General features: G+C 40.2%; 1 protein-coding gene across 1 annotated transcript in view; it reads left to right on the top strand.

Moving 5' to 3' along the window:
- Positions 1-19,347, top strand: part of LOC122935272 (receptor-type tyrosine-protein phosphatase beta-like) — a 103,785-nt gene that overhangs the window by 73,021 nt on the left and 11,417 nt on the right. Inside the window, exons 7-15 of the mRNA XM_044291031.1 lie at positions 2,074-2,331; positions 3,779-4,036; positions 5,484-5,741; positions 7,189-7,446; positions 8,894-9,151; positions 10,599-10,856; positions 12,304-12,561; positions 14,009-14,266; positions 15,716-15,973. Of these exons, the coding sequence (XP_044146966.1) occupies positions 2,074-2,331; positions 3,779-4,036; positions 5,484-5,741; positions 7,189-7,446; positions 8,894-9,151; positions 10,599-10,856; positions 12,304-12,561; positions 14,009-14,266; positions 15,716-15,973 (2,322 nt within the window). The remainder of the gene's footprint in view (positions 1-2,073; positions 2,332-3,778; positions 4,037-5,483; positions 5,742-7,188; positions 7,447-8,893; positions 9,152-10,598; positions 10,857-12,303; positions 12,562-14,008; positions 14,267-15,715; positions 15,974-19,347) is intronic.

The following is a 19,347-nucleotide window of genomic DNA, read 5'->3' as shown; positions in this document are numbered from 1 at the left end:
GGAACGCCCCCTGGCGTGAGAACAGGCGGGGACCGGAGGCGCGGCCGCATGAGTGCCTCATTTCCACGCCGGCTCCGACCCCCATGCCAAGGGCGCCGGGCCCTGGGATGCCCCGGCGCCTTGATAGAAGAAACGCGCGCCGCGCGACACCCACCAGCTCCCACGTGACCCCGGCCAAACAGGAAGCGCAGAGAGACCCGCGGGAGCTGAGAGAGACGCCGGCTTGTTGCGCGGTAACGAGGACGCTGCGCCGCGAACCCGTATGGCGACCCATGTGACCGGCGCCGGGAGTGGAGACAGCGCCGGCCGCCGGGCCGCGGGCCGAAGCGGAGGCGAGGAGGAACAGCGGAGGTGATGGAGCGGGCGGGCAGGCAAGCCGGGGGGGGGGGGGGGCTCCGGGTGGCTGTGGAAGCAGCGCTGAAAAGAGACGCAGATTACTTACCCGTATCAGCCGGATGGGCAGGCGAGCCTCGGGGGAGCAGGGAGACACTTACCTAACGAGCAGTGCGGCAGCAAGGGGCGTGACGCTTCAGGGCGGGAAAAAGCACCGAAAACGCACGCAAGTGAAGGAGGGGGCGTGCTCCCTTTTAAGCGAGCCTACGCCCCTCCCACAAATGCAGGCTGACATGTCAGCCTTTAACTACATAGCAGAAACTAGTTTTCAGTTCATATTTAATATTCTTTTATTCTATAACATAGATTGTATATAGTATATTCTGAATTTCAGACTTTTTAAAGTTGACATGTTGCTTCCATATTTTAGAGATTATGGTTGAGTTGAATTTAAAATGGTTGGAAATACGATAATTGCACTTCACGCAGTATTAATATCGTTCAGCAGCAAAGCATCTACAGAGATGTATCACAATTCCTAACAGACAACACTAATACTGCTTCTTTTGCTTTTAATTCTAAACCCTCAAAGGCCTCTTATACAAGAACAGTATTTTGTTGGTACTTTTGCTTGAATACTTCTAAGCCAAAACCAGAAGTTGGTTGAAAACACAGAGGAGGCACAAAGATTTCTATTATAAATTGGTGCCACTTTTGGTATTGGCTTACAAATTATGACCAAATGGTGATGCAAAATACTGACCAAATACTGACCATATGAAACAGTCCAAGTCAAGTGATTTTTGAACCTGTTTGTCAGCAGAGGAGGCAGGAAACAAGCACACAGTCAGCCCTGACTGGAACCCAACCAGCTTTTCATGCCTTCTTGAAGTTCAAGCCGTAAGCGGCAAGTCCATAACTGTTTGGAATTCCCTATAGTGCAAGACAGACAGACAAATAGATGCAACCACATAGAGAAGGGTTGTACAGAGATAGGTCATAACCAGGAGGACAATACAGTACAAAATGAGTGGAATGAGGATAGTCAAAATAGCGTAGCTAAAGTCAGAACCAGACGAGCATCACTGTAAAAAATCACAAGACAGAGGAAGGTCAGAGGCAAGCAAAGCTCAATATGCTAAACAATCCAAAATACTCACGGACAGAACCAGGAGCACAGCAAAGGAGTAAACTTTTGACTGGCAAGGGTGAATTGCCATCAAGAGATTTAAGTATAGCACCGAGTCCTAGGATTAGAACCTGATAGTTCCAGGTCTCAGTGCTTCACTAGTCAGACAAAACACACAGGAACAAAATAGCTGATTACTCAAGCACTGCTAGTATTCCTCTAGCATAAACCCACTTTGTAGAGAAACAGAGCTTTGCATTCTGTTGCTGGAGATGCTGTTGTATCACCCGGAGGGAGGTGATTAGTCTCTCCCACCGTGGTTAAACCGAAGCTAAAGATCTTGCCTGTGGAGCCCCGACAAGTAAGTTAGTGACACTGGTTAACTTGGCAGAAGAATCAATTAATGAATAGAGTTGAGCCACACATTGGAATGGACGACACTGCTTTCTAACCTTTTAAAATAGTAAATTTTTTGTCAGTTCTTCATATAAATTATAAAATATATCTTAGTCTTAGGATTTCCATCTGATCATCATAGATTGATTTATTACAATAACATTAACTTTTCCATTTTTTGCTACCTTCTAAATCTTTCTCAATTTTCATCCTAGGACCTGACATAGTGAAGAATTTGACCATAGTGAATGTCAACACAACATCAGTGTCTCTCAACTGGCTGCCACCAGATGGGTCTGCAAGTTCTTATATGATAGAAATCCTGGAGAATTCGACACTAAATACAATTGTTACTTCACCCTCAGTCACAGTAGGGAATCTAATCCCAGGAAAATATTACACATTCCTAGTTTCTTCGCTTGTTGGAGAAAATACAGTAAAAGGAGAAAGCCTCAATATCTCTACATACACAAGTAAGTACCTACAATACTATAGCAGAAACTAGTTTTCAGTTCATATTTAATATTCTTTTATTCTATAACATAGATTGTATATAGTATATTCTGAATTTCAGACTTTTTAAAGTTGACATGTTGCTTCCATATTATAGAGATTATGGTTGAGTTGAATTTAAAATGGTTGGAAATACGATAATTGCACTTCACGCAGTATTAATATCGTTCAGCAGCAAAGCATCTACAGAGATGTATCAAAATTCCTAACAGACAACACTAATACTGCTTCTTTTGCTTTTATTTCTAAACCCTCAAAGGCCTCTTATACAAGAACAGTATTTTGTTGGTACTTTTGCTTGAATACTTGTAAGCCAAAACCAGAAGTTGGTTGAAAACACGGAAGAGGCACAAAGATTTCTATTATAAATTGGTGCCACTTTTGGTATTGGCTTACAAATTCTGACCAAATGGTGATGCAAAATACTGACCAAATACTGACCATATGAAACAGTCCAAGTCAAGTGATTTTTGAACCTGTTTGTCAGCAGAGGAGGCAGGAAACAAGCACACAGTCAGCCCTGACTGGAACCCAACCAGCTTTTCATGCCTTCTTGAAGTTCAAGCCGTAAGCGGCAAGTCCATAACTGTTTGGAATTCCCTATAGTGCAAGACAGACAGACAAATAGATGCAACCACATAGAGAAGGGTTGTACAGAGATAGGTCATAACCAGGAGGACAATACAGTACAAAATGAGTGGAATGAGGATAGTCAAAATAGCGTAGCTAAAGTCAGAACCAGACGAGCATCACTGTAAAAAATCACAAGACAGAGGAAGGTCAGAGGCAAGCAAAGCTCAATATGCTAAACAATCCAAAATACTCACGGACAGAACCAGGAGCACAGCAAAGGAGTAAACTTTTGACTGGCAAGGGTGAATTGCCATCAAGAGATTTAAGTATAGCACCGAGTCCTAGGATTAGAACCTGATAGTTCCAGGTCTCAGTGCTTCACTAGTCAGACAAAACACACAGGAACAAAATAGCTGATTAATCAAGCACTGCTAGTATTCCTCTAGCATAAACCCACTTTGTAGAGAAACAGAGCTTTGCATTCTGTTGCTGGAGATGCTGTTGTATCACCCGGAGGGAGGTGATTAGTCTCTCCCACCGTGGTTAAACCGAAGCTAAAGATCTTGCCTGTGGAGCCCCGACAAGTAAGTTAGTGACACTGGTTAACTTGGCAGAAGAATCAATTAATGAATAGAGTTGAGCCACACATTGGAATGGACGACACTGCTTTCTAACCTTTTAAAATAGTAAATTTTTTGTCAGTTCTTCATATAAATTATAAAATATATCTTAGTCTTAGGATTTCCATCTGATCATCATAGATTGATTTATTACAATAACATTAACTTTTCCATTTTTTGCTACCTTCTAAATCTTTCTCAATTTTCATCCTAGGACCTGACATAGTGAAGAATTTGACCATAGTGAATGTCAACACAACATCAGTGTCTCTCAACTGGCTGCCACCAGATGGGTCTGCAAGTTCTTATATGATAGAAATCCTGGAGAATTCGACACTAAATACAATTGTTACTTCACCCTCAGTCACAGTAGGGAATCTAATCCCAGGAAAATATTACACATTCCTAGTTTCTTCGCTTGTTGGAGAAAATACAGTAAAAGGAGAAAGCCTCAATATCTCTACATACACAAGTAAGTACCTACAATACTATAGCAGAAACTAGTTTTCAGTTCATATTTAATATTCTTTTATTCTATAACATAGATTGTATATAGTATATTCTGAATTTCAGACTTTTTAAAGTTGACATGTTGCTTCCATATTATAGAGATTATGGTTGAGTTGAATTTAAAATGGTTGGAAATACGATAATTGCACTTCACGCAGTATTAATATCGTTCAGCAGCAAAGCATCTACAGAGATGTATCAAAATTCCTAACAGACAACACTAATACTGCTTCTTTTGCTTTTATTTCTAAACCCTCAAAGGCCTCTTATACAAGAACAGTATTTTGTTGGTACTTTTGCTTGAATACTTGTAAGCCAAAACCAGAAGTTGGTTGAAAACACGGAAGAGGCACAAAGATTTCTATTATAAATTGGTGCCACTTTTGGTATTGGCTTACAAATTCTGACCAAATGGTGATGCAAAATACTGACCAAATACTGACCATATGAAACAGTCCAAGTCAAGTGATTTTTGAACCTGTTTGTCAGCAGAGGAGGCAGGAAACAAGCACACAGTCAGCCCTGACTGGAACCCAACCAGCTTTTCATGCCTTCTTGAAGTTCAAGCCGTAAGCGGCAAGTCCATAACTGTTTGGAATTCCCTATAGTGCAAGACAGACAGACAAATAGATGCAACCACATAGAGAAGGGTTGTACAGAGATAGGTCATAACCAGGAGGACAATACAGTACAAAATGAGTGGAATGAGGATAGTCAAAATAGCGTAGCTAAAGTCAGAACCAGACGAGCATCACTGTAAAAAATCACAAGACAGAGGAAGGTCAGAGGCAAGCAAAGCTCAATATGCTAAACAATCCAAAATACTCACGGACAGAACCAGGAGCACAGCAAAGGAGTAAACTTTTGACTGGCAAGGGTGAATTGCCATCAAGAGATTTAAGTATAGCACCGAGTCCTAGGATTAGAACCTGATAGTTTCAGGTCTCAGTGCTTCACTAGTCAGACAAAACACACAGGAACAAAATAGCTGATTACTCAAGCACTGCTAGTATTCCTCTAGCATAAACCCACTTTGTAGAGAAACAGAGCTTTGCATTCTGTTGCTGGAGATGCTGTTGTATCACCCGGAGGGAGGTGATTAGTCTCTCCCACCGTGGTTAAACCGAAGCTAGAGATCTTGCCTGTGGAGCCCCGACAAGTAAGTTAGTGACACTGGTTAACTTGGCAGGAGAATCAATTAATGAATAGAGTTGAGCCACACATTGGAATGGACGACACTGCTTTCTAACCTTTTAAAATAGTAAATTTTTTGTCAGTTCTTCATATAAATTATAAAATATATCTTAGTCTTAGGATTTCCATCTGATCATCATAGATTGATTTATTACAATAACATTAACTTTTCCATTTTTTGCTACCTTCTAAATCTTTCTCAATTTTCATCCTAGGACCTGACATAGTGAAGAATTTGACCATAGTGAATGTCAACACAACATCAGTGTCTCTCAACTGGCTGCCACCAGATGGGTCTGCAAGTTCTTATATGATAGAAATCCTGGAGAATTCGACACTAAATACAATTGTTACTTCACCCTCAGTCACAGTAGGGAATCTAATCCCAGGAAAATATTACACATTCCTAGTTTCTTCGCTTGTTGGAGAAAATACAGTAAAAGGAGAAAGCCTCAATATCTCTACATACACAAGTAAGTACCTACAATACTATAGCAGAAACTAGTTTTCAGTTCATATTTAATATTCTTTTATTCTATAACATAGATTGTATATAGTATATTCTGAATTTCAGACTTTTTAAAGTTGACATGTTGCTTCCATATTATAGAGATTATGGTTGAGTTGAATTTAAAATGGTTGGAAATACGATAATTGCACTTCACGCAGTATTAATATCGTTCAGCAGCAAAGCATCTACAGAGATGTATCAAAATTCCTAACAGACAACACTAATACTGCTTCTTTTGCTTTTATTTCTAAACCCTCAAAGGCCTCTTATACAAGAACAGTATTTTGTTGGTACTTTTGCTTGAATACTTGTAAGCCAAAACCAGAAGTTGGTTGAAAACACGGAAGAGGCACAAAGATTTCTATTATAAATTGGTGCCACTTTTGGTATTGGCTTACAAATTCTGACCAAATGGTGATGCAAAATACTGACCAAATACTGACCATATGAAACAGTCCAAGTCAAGTGATTTTTGAACCTGTTTGTCAGCAGAGGAGGCAGGAAACAAGCACACAGTCAGCCCTGACTGGAACCCAACCAGCTTTTCATGCCTTCTTGAAGTTCAAGCCGTAAGCGGCAAGTCCATAACTGTTTGGAATTCCCTATAGTGCAAGACAGACAGACAAATAGATGCAACCACATAGAGAAGGGTTGTACAGAGATAGGTCATAACCAGGAGGACAATACAGTACAAAATGAGTGGAATGAGGATAGTCAAAATAGCGTAGCTAAAGTCAGAACCAGACGAGCATCACTGTAAAAAATCACAAGACAGAGGAAGGTCAGAGGCAAGCAAAGCTCAATATGCTAAACAATCCAAAATACTCACGGACAGAACCAGGAGCACAGCAAAGGAGTAAACTTTTGACTGGCAAGGGTGAATTGCCATCAAGAGATTTAAGTATAGCACCGAGTCCTAGGATTAGAACCTGATAGTTCCAGGTCTCAGTGCTTCACTAGTCAGACAAAACACACAGGAACAAAATAGCTGATTAATCAAGCACTGCTAGTATTCCTCTAGCATAAACCCACTTTGTAGAGAAACAGAGCTTTGCATTCTGTTGCTGGAGATGCTGTTGTATCACCCGGAGGGAGGTGATTAGTCTCTCCCACCGTGGTTAAACCGAAGCTAGAGATCTTGCCTGTGGAGCCCCGACAAGTAAGTTAGTGACACTGGTTAACTTGGCAGGAGAATCAATTAATGAATAGAGTTGAGCCACACATTGGAATGGACGACCCTGCTTTCTAACCTTTTAAAATAGTAAATTTTTTGTCAGTTCTTCATATAAATTATAAAATATATCTTAGTCTTAGGATTTCCATCTGATCATCATAGATTGATTTATTACAATAACATTAACTTTTCCATTTTTTGCTACCTTCTAAATCTTTCTCAATTTTCATCCTAGGACCTGACATAGTGAAGAATTTGACCATAGTGAATGTCAACACAACATCAGTGTCTCTCAACTGGCTGCCACCAGATGGGTCTGCAAGTTCTTATATGATAGAAATCCTGGAGAATTCGACACTAAATACAATTGTTACTTCACCCTCAGTCACAGTAGGGAATCTAATCCCAGGAAAATATTACACATTCCTAGTTTCTTCGCTTGTTGGAGAAAATACAGTAAAAGGAGAAAGCCTCAATATCTCTACATACACAAGTAAGTACCTACAATACTATAGCAGAAACTAGTTTTCAGTTCATATTTAATATTCTTTTATTCTATAACATAGATTGTATATAGTATATTCTGAATTTCAGACTTTTTAAAGTTGACATGTTGCTTCCATATTATAGAGATTATGGTTGAGTTGAATTTAAAATGGTTGGAAATACGATAATTGCACTTCACGCAGTATTAATATCGTTCAGCAGCAAAGCATCTACAGAGATGTATCAAAATTCCTAACAGACAACACTAATACTGCTTCTTTTGCTTTTATTTCTAAACCCTCAAAGGCCTCTTATACAAGAACAGTATTTTGTTGGTACTTTTGCTTGAATACTTGTAAGCCAAAACCAGAAGTTGGTTGAAAACACGGAAGAGGCACAAAGATTTCTATTATAAATTGGTGCCACTTTTGGTATTGGCTTACAAATTCTGACCAAATGGTGATGCAAAATACTGACCAAATACTGACCATATGAAACAGTCCAAGTCAAGTGATTTTTGAACCTGTTTGTCAGCAGAGGAGGCAGGAAACAAGCACACAGTCAGCCCTGACTGGAACCCAACCAGCTTTTCATGCCTTCTTGAAGTTCAAGCCGTAAGCGGCAAGTCCATAACTGTTTGGAATTCCCTATAGTGCAAGACAGACAGACAAATAGATGCAACCACATAGAGAAGGGTTGTACAGAGATAGGTCATAACCAGGAGGACAATACAGTACAAAATGAGTGGAATGAGGATAGTCAAAATAGCGTAGCTAAAGTCAGAACCAGACGAGCATCACTGTAAAAAATCACAAGACAGAGGAAGGTCAGAGGCAAGCAAAGCTCAATATGCTAAACAATCCAAAATACTCACGGACAGAACCAGGAGCACAGCAAAGGAGTAAACTTTTGACTGGCAAGGGTGAATTGCCATCAAGAGATTTAAGTATAGCACCGAGTCCTAGGATTAGAACCTGATAGTTCCAGGTCTCAGTGCTTCACTAGTCAGACAAAACACACAGGAACAAAATAGCTGATTAATCAAGCACTGCTAGTATTCCTCTAGCATAAACCCACTTTGTAGAGAAACAGAGCTTTGCATTCTGTTGCTGGAGATGCTGTTGTATCACCCGGAGGGAGGTGATTAGTCTCTCCCACCGTGGTTAAACCGAAGCTAGAGATCTTGCCTGTGGAGCCCCGACAAGTAAGTTAGTGACACTGGTTAACTTGGCAGGAGAATCAATTAATGAATAGAGTTGAGCCACACATTGGAATGGACGACCCTGCTTTCTAACCTTTTAAAATAGTAAATTTTTTGTCAGTTCTTCATATAAATTATAAAATATATGTTAGTCTTAGGATTTCCATCTGATCATCATAGATTGATTTATTACAATAACATTAACTTTTCCATTTTTTGCTACCTTCTAAATCTTTCTCAATTTTCATCCTAGGACCTGACATAGTGAAGAATTTGACCATAGTGAATGTCAACACAACATCAGTGTCTCTCAACTGGCTGCCACCAGATGGGTCTGCAAGTTCTTATATGATAGAAATCCTGGAGAATTCGACACTAAATACAATTGTTACTTCACCCTCAGTCACAGTAGGGAATCTAATCCCAGGAAAATATTACACATTCCTAGTTTCTTCGCTTGTTGGAGAAAATACAGTAAAAGGAGAAAGCCTCAATATCTCTACATACACAAGTAAGTACCTACAATACTATAGCAGAAACTAGTTTTCAGTTCATATTTAATATTCTTTTATTCTATAACTATAGATTGTATATAGTATATTCTGAATTTCAGACTTTTTAAAGTTGACATGTTGCTTCCATATTATAGAGATTATGGTTGAGTTGAATTTAAAATGGTTGGAAATACGATAATTGCACTTCACGCAGTATTAATATCGTTCAGCAGCAAAGCATCTACAGAGATGTATCAAAATTCCTAACAGACAACACTAATACTGCTTCTTTTGCTTTTATTTCTAAACCCTCAAAGGCCTCTTATACAAGAACAGTATTTTGTTGGTACTTTTGCTTGAATACTTGTAAGCCAAAACCAGAAGTTGGTTGAAAACACGGAAGAGGCACAAAGATTTCTATTATAAATTGGTGCCACTTTTGGTATTGGCTTACAAATTCTGACCAAATGGTGATGCAAAATACTGACCAAATACTGACCATATGAAACAGTCCAAGTCAAGTGATTTTTGAACCTGTTTGTCAGCAGAGGAGGCAGGAAACAAGCACACAGTCAGCCCTGACTGGAACCCAACCAGCTTTTCATGCCTTCTTGAAGTTCAAGCCGTAAGCGGCAAGTCCATAACTGTTTGGAATTCCCTATAGTGCAAGACAGACAGACAAATAGATGCAACCACATAGAGAAGGGTTGTACAGAGATAGGTCATAACCAGGAGGACAATACAGTACAAAATGAGTGGAATGAGGATAGTCAAAATAGCGTAGCTAAAGTCAGAACCAGACGAGCATCACTGTAAAAAATCACAAGACAGAGGAAGGTCAGAGGCAAGCAAAGCTCAATATGCTAAACAATCCAAAATACTCACGGACAGAACCAGGAGCACAGCAAAGGAGTAAACTTTTGACTGGCAAGGGTGAATTGCCATCAAGAGATTTAAGTATAGCACCGAGTCCTAGGATTAGAAGCTGATAGTTCCAGGTCTCAGTGCTTCACTAGTCAGACAAAACACACAGGAACAAAATAGCTGATTAATCAAGCACTGCTAGTATTCCTCTAGCATAAACCCACTTTGTAGAGAAACAGAGCTTTGCATTCTGTTGCTGGAGATGCTGTTGTATCACCCGGAGGGAGGTGATTAGTCTCTCCCACCGTGGTTAAACCGAAGCTAGAGATCTTGCCTGTGGAGCCCCGACAAGTAAGTTAGTGACACTGGTTAACTTGGCAGGAGAATCAATTAATGAATAGAGTTGAGCCACACATTGGAATGGACGACCTGCTTTCTAACCTTTTAAAATAGTAAATTTTTTGTCAGTTCTTCATATAAATTATAAAATATATCTTAGTCTTAGGATTTCCATCTGATCATCATAGATTGATTTATTACAATAACATTAACTTTTCCATTTTTTGCTACCTTCTAAATCTTTCTCAATTTTCATCCTAGGACCTGACATAGTGAAGAATTTGACCATAGTGAATGTCAACACAACATCAGTGTCTCTCAACTGGCTGCCACCAGATGGGTCTGCAAGTTCTTATATGATAGAAATCCTGGAGAATTCGACACTAAATACAATTGTTACTTCACCCTCAGTCACAGTAGGGAATCTAATCCCAGGAAAATATTACACATTCCTAGTTTCTTCGCTTGTTGGAGAAAATACAGTAAAAGGAGAAAGCCTCAATATCTCTACATACACAAGTAAGTACCTACAATACTATAGCAGAAACTAGTTTTCAGTTCATATTTAATATTCTTTTATTCTATAACATAGATTGTATATAGTATATTCTGAATTTCAGACTTTTTAAAGTTGACATGTTGCTTCCATATTATAGAGATTATGGTTGAGTTGAATTTAAAATGGTTGGAAATACGATAATTGCACTTCACGCAGTATTAATATCGTTCAGCAGCAAAGCATCTACAGAGATGTATCAAAATTCCTAACAGACAACACTAATACTGCTTCTTTTGCTTTTATTTCTAAACCCTCAAAGGCCTCTTATACAAGAACAGTATTTTGTTGGTACTTTTGCTTGAATACTTGTAAGCCAAAACCAGAAGTTGGTTGAAAACACGGAAGAGGCACAAAGATTTCTATTATAAATTGGTGCCACTTTTGGTATTGGCTTACAAATTCTGACCAAATGGTGATGCAAAATACTGACCAAATACTGACCATATGAAACAGTCCAAGTCAAGTGATTTTTGAACCTGTTTGTCAGCAGAGGAGGCAGGAAACAAGCACACAGTCAGCCCTGACTGGAACCCAACCAGCTTTTCATGCCTTCTTGAAGTTCAAGCCGTAAGCGGCAAGTCCATAACTGTTTGGAATTCCCTATAGTGCAAGACAGACAGACAAATAGATGCAACCACATAGAGAAGGGTTGTACAGAGATAGGTCATAACCAGGAGGACAATACAGTACAAAATGAGTGGAATGAGGATAGTCAAAATAGCGTAGCTAAAGTCAGAACCAGACGAGCATCACTGTAAAAAATCACAAGACAGAGGAAGGTCAGAGGCAAGCAAAGCTCAATATGCTAAACAATCCAAAATACTCACGGACAGAACCAGGAGCACAGCAAAGGAGTAAACTTTTGACTGGCATGGGTGAATTGCCATCAAGAGATTTAAGTATAGCACCGAGTCCTAGGATTAGAAGCTGATAGTTCCATGTCTCAGTGCTTCACTAGTCAGACAAAACACACAGGAACAAAATAGCTGATTAATCAAGCACTGCTAGTATTAATCTAGCATAAACCCACTTTGTAGAGAAACAGAGCTTTGCATTCTGTTGCTGGAGATGCTGTTGTATCACCCGGAGGGAGGTGATTAGTCTCTCCCACCGTGGTTACACCGAAGCTAGAGATCTTGCCTGTGGAGCCCCGACAAGTAGGTTAGTGACACTGGTTAACTTGGCAGGAGAATCAATTAATGAATAGAGTTGAGCCACACATTGGAATGGACGACCCTGCTTTCTAACCTTTTAAAATAGTAAATTTTTTGTCAGTTCTTCATATAAATTATAAAATATATCTTAGTCTTAGGATTTCCATCTGATCATCATAGATTGATTTATTACAATAACATTAACTTTTCCATTTTTTGCTACCTTCTAAATCTTTCTCAATTTTCATCCTAGGACCTGACATAGTGAAGAATTTGACCATAGTGAATGTCAACACAACATCAGTGTCTCTCAACTGGCTGCCACCAGATGGGTCTGCAAGTTCTTATATGATAGAAATCCTGGAGAATTCGACACTAAATACAATTGTTACTTCACCCTCAGTCACAGTAGGGAATCTAATCCCAGGAAAATATTACACATTCCTAGTTTCTTCGCTTGTTGGAGAAAATACAGTAAAAGGAGAAAGCCTCAATATCTCTACATACACAAGTAAGTACCTACAATACTATAGCAGAAACTAGTTTTCAGTTCATATTTAATATTCTTTTATTCTATAACATAGATTGTATATAGTATATTCTGAATTTCAGACTTTTTAAAGTTGACATGTTGCTTCCATATTATAGAGATTATGGTTGAGTTGAATTTAAAATGGTTGGAAATACGATAATTGCACTTCACGCAGTATTAATATCGTTCAGCAGCAAAGCATCTACAGAGATGTATCAAAATTCCTAACAGACAACACTAATACTGCTTCTTTTGCTTTTATTTCTAAACCCTCAAAGGCCTCTTATACAAGAACAGTATTTTGTTGGTACTTTTGCTTGAATACTTGTAAGCCAAAACCAGAAGTTGGTTGAAAACACGGAAGAGGCACAAAGATTTCTATTATAAATTGGTGCCACTTTTGGTATTGGCTTACAAATTCTGACCAAATGGTGATGCAAAATACTGACCAAATACTGACCATATGAAACAGTCCAAGTCAAGTGATTTTTGAACCTGTTTGTCAGCAGAGGAGGCAGGAAACAAGCACACAGTCAGCCCTGACTGGAACCCAACCAGCTTTTCATGCCTTCTTGAAGTTCAAGCCGTAAGCGGCAAGTCCATAACTGTTTGGAATTCCCTATAGTGCAAGACAGACAGACAAATAGATGCAACCACATAGAGAAGGGTTGTACAGAGATAGGTCATAACCAGGAGGACAATACAGTACAAAATGAGTGGAATGAGGATAGTCAAAATAGCGTAGCTAAAGTCAGAACCAGACGAGCATCACTGTAAAAAATCACAAGACAGAGGAAGGTCAGAGGCAAGCAAAGCTCAATATGCTAAACAATCCAAAATACTCACGGACAGAACCAGGAGCACAGCAAAGGAGTAAACTTTTGACTGGCAAGGGTGAATTGCCATCAAGAGATTTAAGTATAGCACCGAGTCCTAGGATTAGAAGCTGATAGTTCCAGGTCTCAGTGCTTCACTAGTCAGACAAAACACACAGGAACAAAATAGCTGATTAATCAAGCACTGCTAGTATTCCTCTAGCATAAACCCACTTTGTAGAGAAACAGAGCTTTGCATTCTGTTGCTGGAGATGCTGTTGTATCACCCGGAGGGAGGTGATTAGTCTCTCCCACCGTGGTTAAACCGAAGCTAGAGATCTTGCCTATGGAGCCCCGACAAGTAAGTTAGTGACACTGGTTAACTTGGCAGGAGAATCAATTAATGAATAGAGTTGAGCCACACATTGGAATGGACGACCCTGCTTTCTAACCTTTTAAAATAGTAAATTTTTTGTCAGTTCTTCATATAAATTATAAAATATATCTTAGTCTTAGGATTTCCATCTGATCATCATAGATTGATTTATTACAATAACATTAACTTTTCCATTTTTTGCTACCTTCTAAATCTTTCTCAATTTTCATCCTAGGACCTGACATAGTGAAGAATTTGACCATAGTGAATGTCAACACAACATCAGTGTCTCTCAACTGGCTGCCACCAGATGGGTCTGCAAGTTCTTATATGATAGAAATCCTGGAGAATTCGACACTAAATACAATTGTTACTTCACCCTCAGTCACAGTAGGGAATCTAATCCCAGGAAAATATTACACATTCCTAGTTTCTTCGCTTGTTGGAGAAAATACAGTAAAAGGAGAAAGCCTCAATATCTCTACATACACAAGTAAGTACCTACAATACTATAGCAGAAACTAGTTTTCAGTTCATATTTAATATTCTTTTATTCTATAATATAGATTGTATATAGTATATTCTGAATTTCAGACTTTTTAAAGTTGACATGTTGCTTCCATATTATAGAGATTATGGTTGAGTTGAATTTAAAATGGTTGGAAATACGATAATTGCACTTCACGCAGTATTAATATCGTTCAGCAGCAAAGCATCTACAGAGATGTATCAAAATTCCTAACAGACAACACTAATACTGCTTCTTTTGCTTTTATTTCTAAACCCTCAAAGGCCTCTTATACAAGAACAGTATTTTGTTGGTACTTTTGCTTGAATACTTGTAAGCCAAAACCAGAAGTTGGTTGAAAACACGGAAGAGGCACAAAGATTTCTATTATAAATTGGTGCCACTTTTGGTATTGGCTTACAAATTCTGACCAAATGGTGATGCAAAATACTGACCAAATACTGACCATATGAAACAGTCCAAGTCAAGTGATTTTTGAACCTGTTTGTCAGCAGAGGAGGCAGGAAACAAGCACACAGTCAGCCCTGACTGGAACCCAACCAGCTTTTCATGCCTTCTTGAAGTTCAAGCCGTAAGCGGCAAGTCCATAACTGTTTGGAATTCCCTATAGTGCAAGACAGACAGACAAATAGATGCAACCACATAGAGAAGGGTTGTACAGAGATAGGTCATAACCAGGAGGACAATACAGTACAAAATGAGTGGAATGAGGATAGTCAAAATAGCGTAGCTAAAGTCAGAACCAGACGAGCATCACTGTAAAAAATCACAAGACAGAGGAAGGTCAGAGGCAAGCAAAGCTCAATATGCTAAACAATCCAAAATACTCACGGACAGAACCAGGAGCACAGCAAAGGAGTAAACTTTTGACTGGCAAGGGTGAATTGCCATCAAGAGATTTAAGTATAGCACCGAGTCCTAGGATTAGAACCTGATAGTTCCATGGTCTCAGTGCTCCACTAGTCAGACAAAACACACAGGAACAAAATAGCTGATTAATCAAGCACTGCTAGTATTCCTCTAGCATAAACCCACTTTGTAGAGAAACAGAGCATTGCATTCTGTTGCTGGAGATGCTGTTGTATCACCCGGAGGGAGGTGATTAGTCTCTCCCACCGTGGTTCACACCGAAGCTAGAGATCTTGCCTGTGGAGCCCCGACAGGTAAGTTAGTGACACTGGTTAACTTGGCAGGAGAATCAATTAATGAATAGAGTTGAGCCACACATTGGAATGGACGACCCTGCTTTCTAACCTTTTAAAATAGTTAATTTTTTGTCAGTTCTTCATATAAATTATAAAATATATCTTAGTCTTAGGATTTCCATCTGTTCATTATAGATTGATATATTACTATAACATTAACTTTTCCATTTTTTGCTACCTTCTAAATCTTTCTCAATTTTCATCCTAGGACCTGACATAGTGAAGAATTTGACCATAGTGAATGTCAACACAACATCAGTGTCTCTCAACTGGCTGCCACCAGATGGGTCTGCAAGTTCTTATATGATAGAAATCCTGGAGAATTCGACACTAAATACAATTGTTACTTCACCCTCAGTCACAGTAGGGAATCTAATCCCAGGAAAATATTACACATTCCTAGTTTCTTCGCTTGTTGGAGAAAATACAGTAAAAGGAGAAAGCCTCAATATCTCTACATACACAAGTAAGTACCTACAATACTATAGCAGAAACTAGTTTTCAGTTCATATTTAATATTCTTTTATTCTAGAACATAGATTGTATATAGTATATTCTGCACTGCAGACTTTTTAAGGTTGACATTTTGCTTCCATATTTTAGAGATTATGGTTGAGTTGAATTTAAAGTTTGAAATACGATAATTTTACTGCGCGCACTATTGATATTGTTCAACAGCAAAGCATCTACAGAGATGTATCACAATTCCAAACAGACAAGACTAATACCAGTGGTATGCCCAGGAAGGGGTTGGGGAGGGGGGCGTACACCCCGTGTGCTAGCTTTCATGTGGGTGCCAGGCCCAGAAGCAATGAGCGCTTCCATCAATACAGATGGAATCGCTCATTGCTGGTTCGCTGACGCCTACATACTGCGGCGGGGCACAGGAGCGCATAGTTCCCTGCCTGCCCCGCCGCCGTTCACCGCCATAGGCTTTAGGCCTGAGGCCTATACAGAAGTGAAATCCTGTGACGTTATTGCATGCGCCTGTGCAGGGACGCAACAGCACAGTGAAGTGTGCGTGCCCTCCTCTGCAAGCAAGCGCCTGGACATAGGTATTTAGCTTTTAGTTTTTTGGGGGGGTTTTTATGTGCCAACTTTGGGAGACACAGGAGGACATGTGGGGGAAAAATATCATGGTGGGATACTGTGTGGGGGGAAATTATGATAGGAGGGATTACTATGTCGGGGGAAAATTACTATATGGGCCAATGTGGCGGAAGTACTGTGTGGGGAAAATTACTATATGGGGTAGTGGGGGCAGTGTGGGGGAAATTACGGTGTGGGGGCAATTTGGGGGACACCACTGTATGGAGCAGTGTGGGGGAAATTACTTTTTGCGGGACACTACTATGTGGTGGTAGTGTGGGGGACGCTACTATATGGGGGCAGTGTAGGGGAAATTAGTGTGTGGGGGCAGTGTAGGGGAAATTAGTGTGTGGGGGCAGTGTGGGGGAAATTAGTGTGTGGGGGCAGTGTGGGGGAAATTAGTGTGTGGGGGCAGTGTGGGGGAAATTAGTGTGTGGGGGCAGTGTGGGGTTAATTAGTGTGTTGGGGCATTGTGGGGGAAATTAGTGTGTGGGGGCAGTGTGGGGGAAATTAATGTGTGGGGGCAGTGTGGGGGAAATTAGTGTGTGGGGGCAGTGTGGGGGAAATTAGTGTGTGGGGGCAGTGTGGGGGAAATTAGTGTGTGGGGGCAGTGTGGGGGAAATTACTGTGTGGGGGCAGTGGGGGGGAAATTAGTGTGTGGGGGCAGTGTGGGGGAATTTAGTGTGTGGGGGCAGTGTTGGGGAAATTGCTGTGTGGGGGCAGTGTGGGGGAAATTACTATATGGGGCAGTGTGGGGGAAATTACTATACTGTGGGGGAAATTTCTGTGTGGGGGCAGTGTGGGGGGAATTGCTGTGTGGGGGCAGTGTGGGGGAAATTACTATATGGGGCAGTGTGGGGGAAATTACTATATGGGCAGTGTGGGGAAATTACTATATGGGGCAGTGTGGGAGGAAATTACTGTGTGGGGGAAATTTCTGTGTGGGGGCAGTGTGGGGGGAATTGCTGTGTGGGGGCAGTGTGGGGGAAATTACTATATGGGGCAGTGTAGGGGAAATTACTATATGGGCAGTGTGGGCAAATTACTGTATGGGGCAGAGTGGGGCAAATTACTGTATGGGGGCAATGTGGTGCAAATTACTATATGGGGCAATGTGGGGGAAATTACTGTGTCACTGACCTAGCTAATAATAAAATGTACACAGTGAGGGTCTCCGCAGTTACAGGCAATGGTCTACAGGGGGAAGGTAGTGAGATTTCTGTATTAGGTAAGTATAAAGCTGTTTGCAGTCATATAGAATTGTTGAAGCTGCATATGCTACTTACTGTATACCCTCCTTGGGTCGAATATATCATTAAAAAAAATTTGCATTAGAGGTGATCAAACTTCTTGAAATTTGCTTTGTGTCTGATTCTGCAAATTTAAAAAAACGTTTGTTTCGAACCTGAATCGAAGTTGTTCCAATTGACCTGAAATTGGTATATAAATCCCTCTTGCCTCCTAGGACTCAGATGTTTTATAAAAACATGTTATCTCCATTTGTTATATCTTTTTTTTTTTTTTTACAAATGTTTGCTCTTTCTCTTCTCTTCTCACCTTTTAAATTCTAAATGACAGCAATAGCAGATAATATCATGGTGACACTGACATATAAAGCTATAGGTAAACGCATGTTTGATGGTGTTAACACACAGTGTGTTTAAAACTACACTGTGCCGTCATATGCATTATGCTTTTTTAATAGTAATTTATCCCTTATTGGTGTTTTACACACACATGGCGTTATGGGGAAAAAAATAATGTCATTGTTGGCACCGAGCATCCAAAAATGATACCTAATTGGGGCAGATCCCTGCTCCTGTTTATGCACACACATGTTCATGTGAGAAGAAAGAGTAGCTTATTCTGCACAAGCACCAAAACTATGTCTGGAAAAGTCTCCTTTTTAATTGGGAGCAGCAGCAGTGTATTGTGGATTTAGAAAGAATGGAGTAATAGTGAATGTGACTGCAATAGTAGCAGTGATAGCAGCACATCATGGAACAGACAATGCAGTATTTCTTGTGTGTGCAGCAACTTAGGGGTAGAAGTAGTAGTGGTCACTATAGCGGCATTGGAAGTGGCAAAAGGAGATTAGTAGCAGGGAGTAGCACCTGTGGCAGTGACAGCAGATATACGGTACAGAATATGATGGTCAGCAGGCAGACAGTGGCAGTGGCATCAAGGCAGCAGCAGCCATATGGTACAGAACATGATGGTAGGGAGAAAGTGGCATAATGTGGGACCAATGTAACGATGGAGCAGGGGATTGGCTTTGTTAGGTAGAACTGCTAGGCTGAATTGCTTCAGCAGCAAGCAGTTTTAGCATCTTCCCCCCTGATTAGCTGGTCCAGGCTGTCTGTCAGCCTCTGCGCCAGTTAGGGCAAGCCCCCCACTTCCTCTCAGTGTCATGAAATGCTCAGTCTTCTTACTGCCTCATGTTTTTTTTTCCTGCTGGATGCCACTTTTACATGGTTTGAGCCAAATGAATCAAGATTTGGATTGGTTGGCAGACTGCAGATTGCTATATTATTGCACTTAAATATTGAACACGTTTAATCAAGTAATACTAATAACACACACACGTTCTCTAAAATACATGTGGGACATTACGATTGTTTTTGTAGAGAAATGTATTTGAGCTAGACGGTCTGATGTAGTAATGCCTTCAGTAACATTGTTATAATTTGTGCTACCGATGTAAAACTCATTTGTTGTATCTACCAGTTGTTTGCAGCAATGTACACTACA

The sequence above is a fragment of the Bufo gargarizans genome, chromosome 4 (genome assembly GCF_014858855.1).
Source record: "Bufo gargarizans isolate SCDJY-AF-19 chromosome 4, ASM1485885v1, whole genome shotgun sequence".
NCBI lineage: Eukaryota > Metazoa > Chordata > Amphibia > Anura > Bufonidae > Bufo > Bufo gargarizans.
The sequence above is the reverse complement of the archived record's forward strand: the minus strand, read 5'-3'. Positions and strand labels throughout refer to the sequence as shown.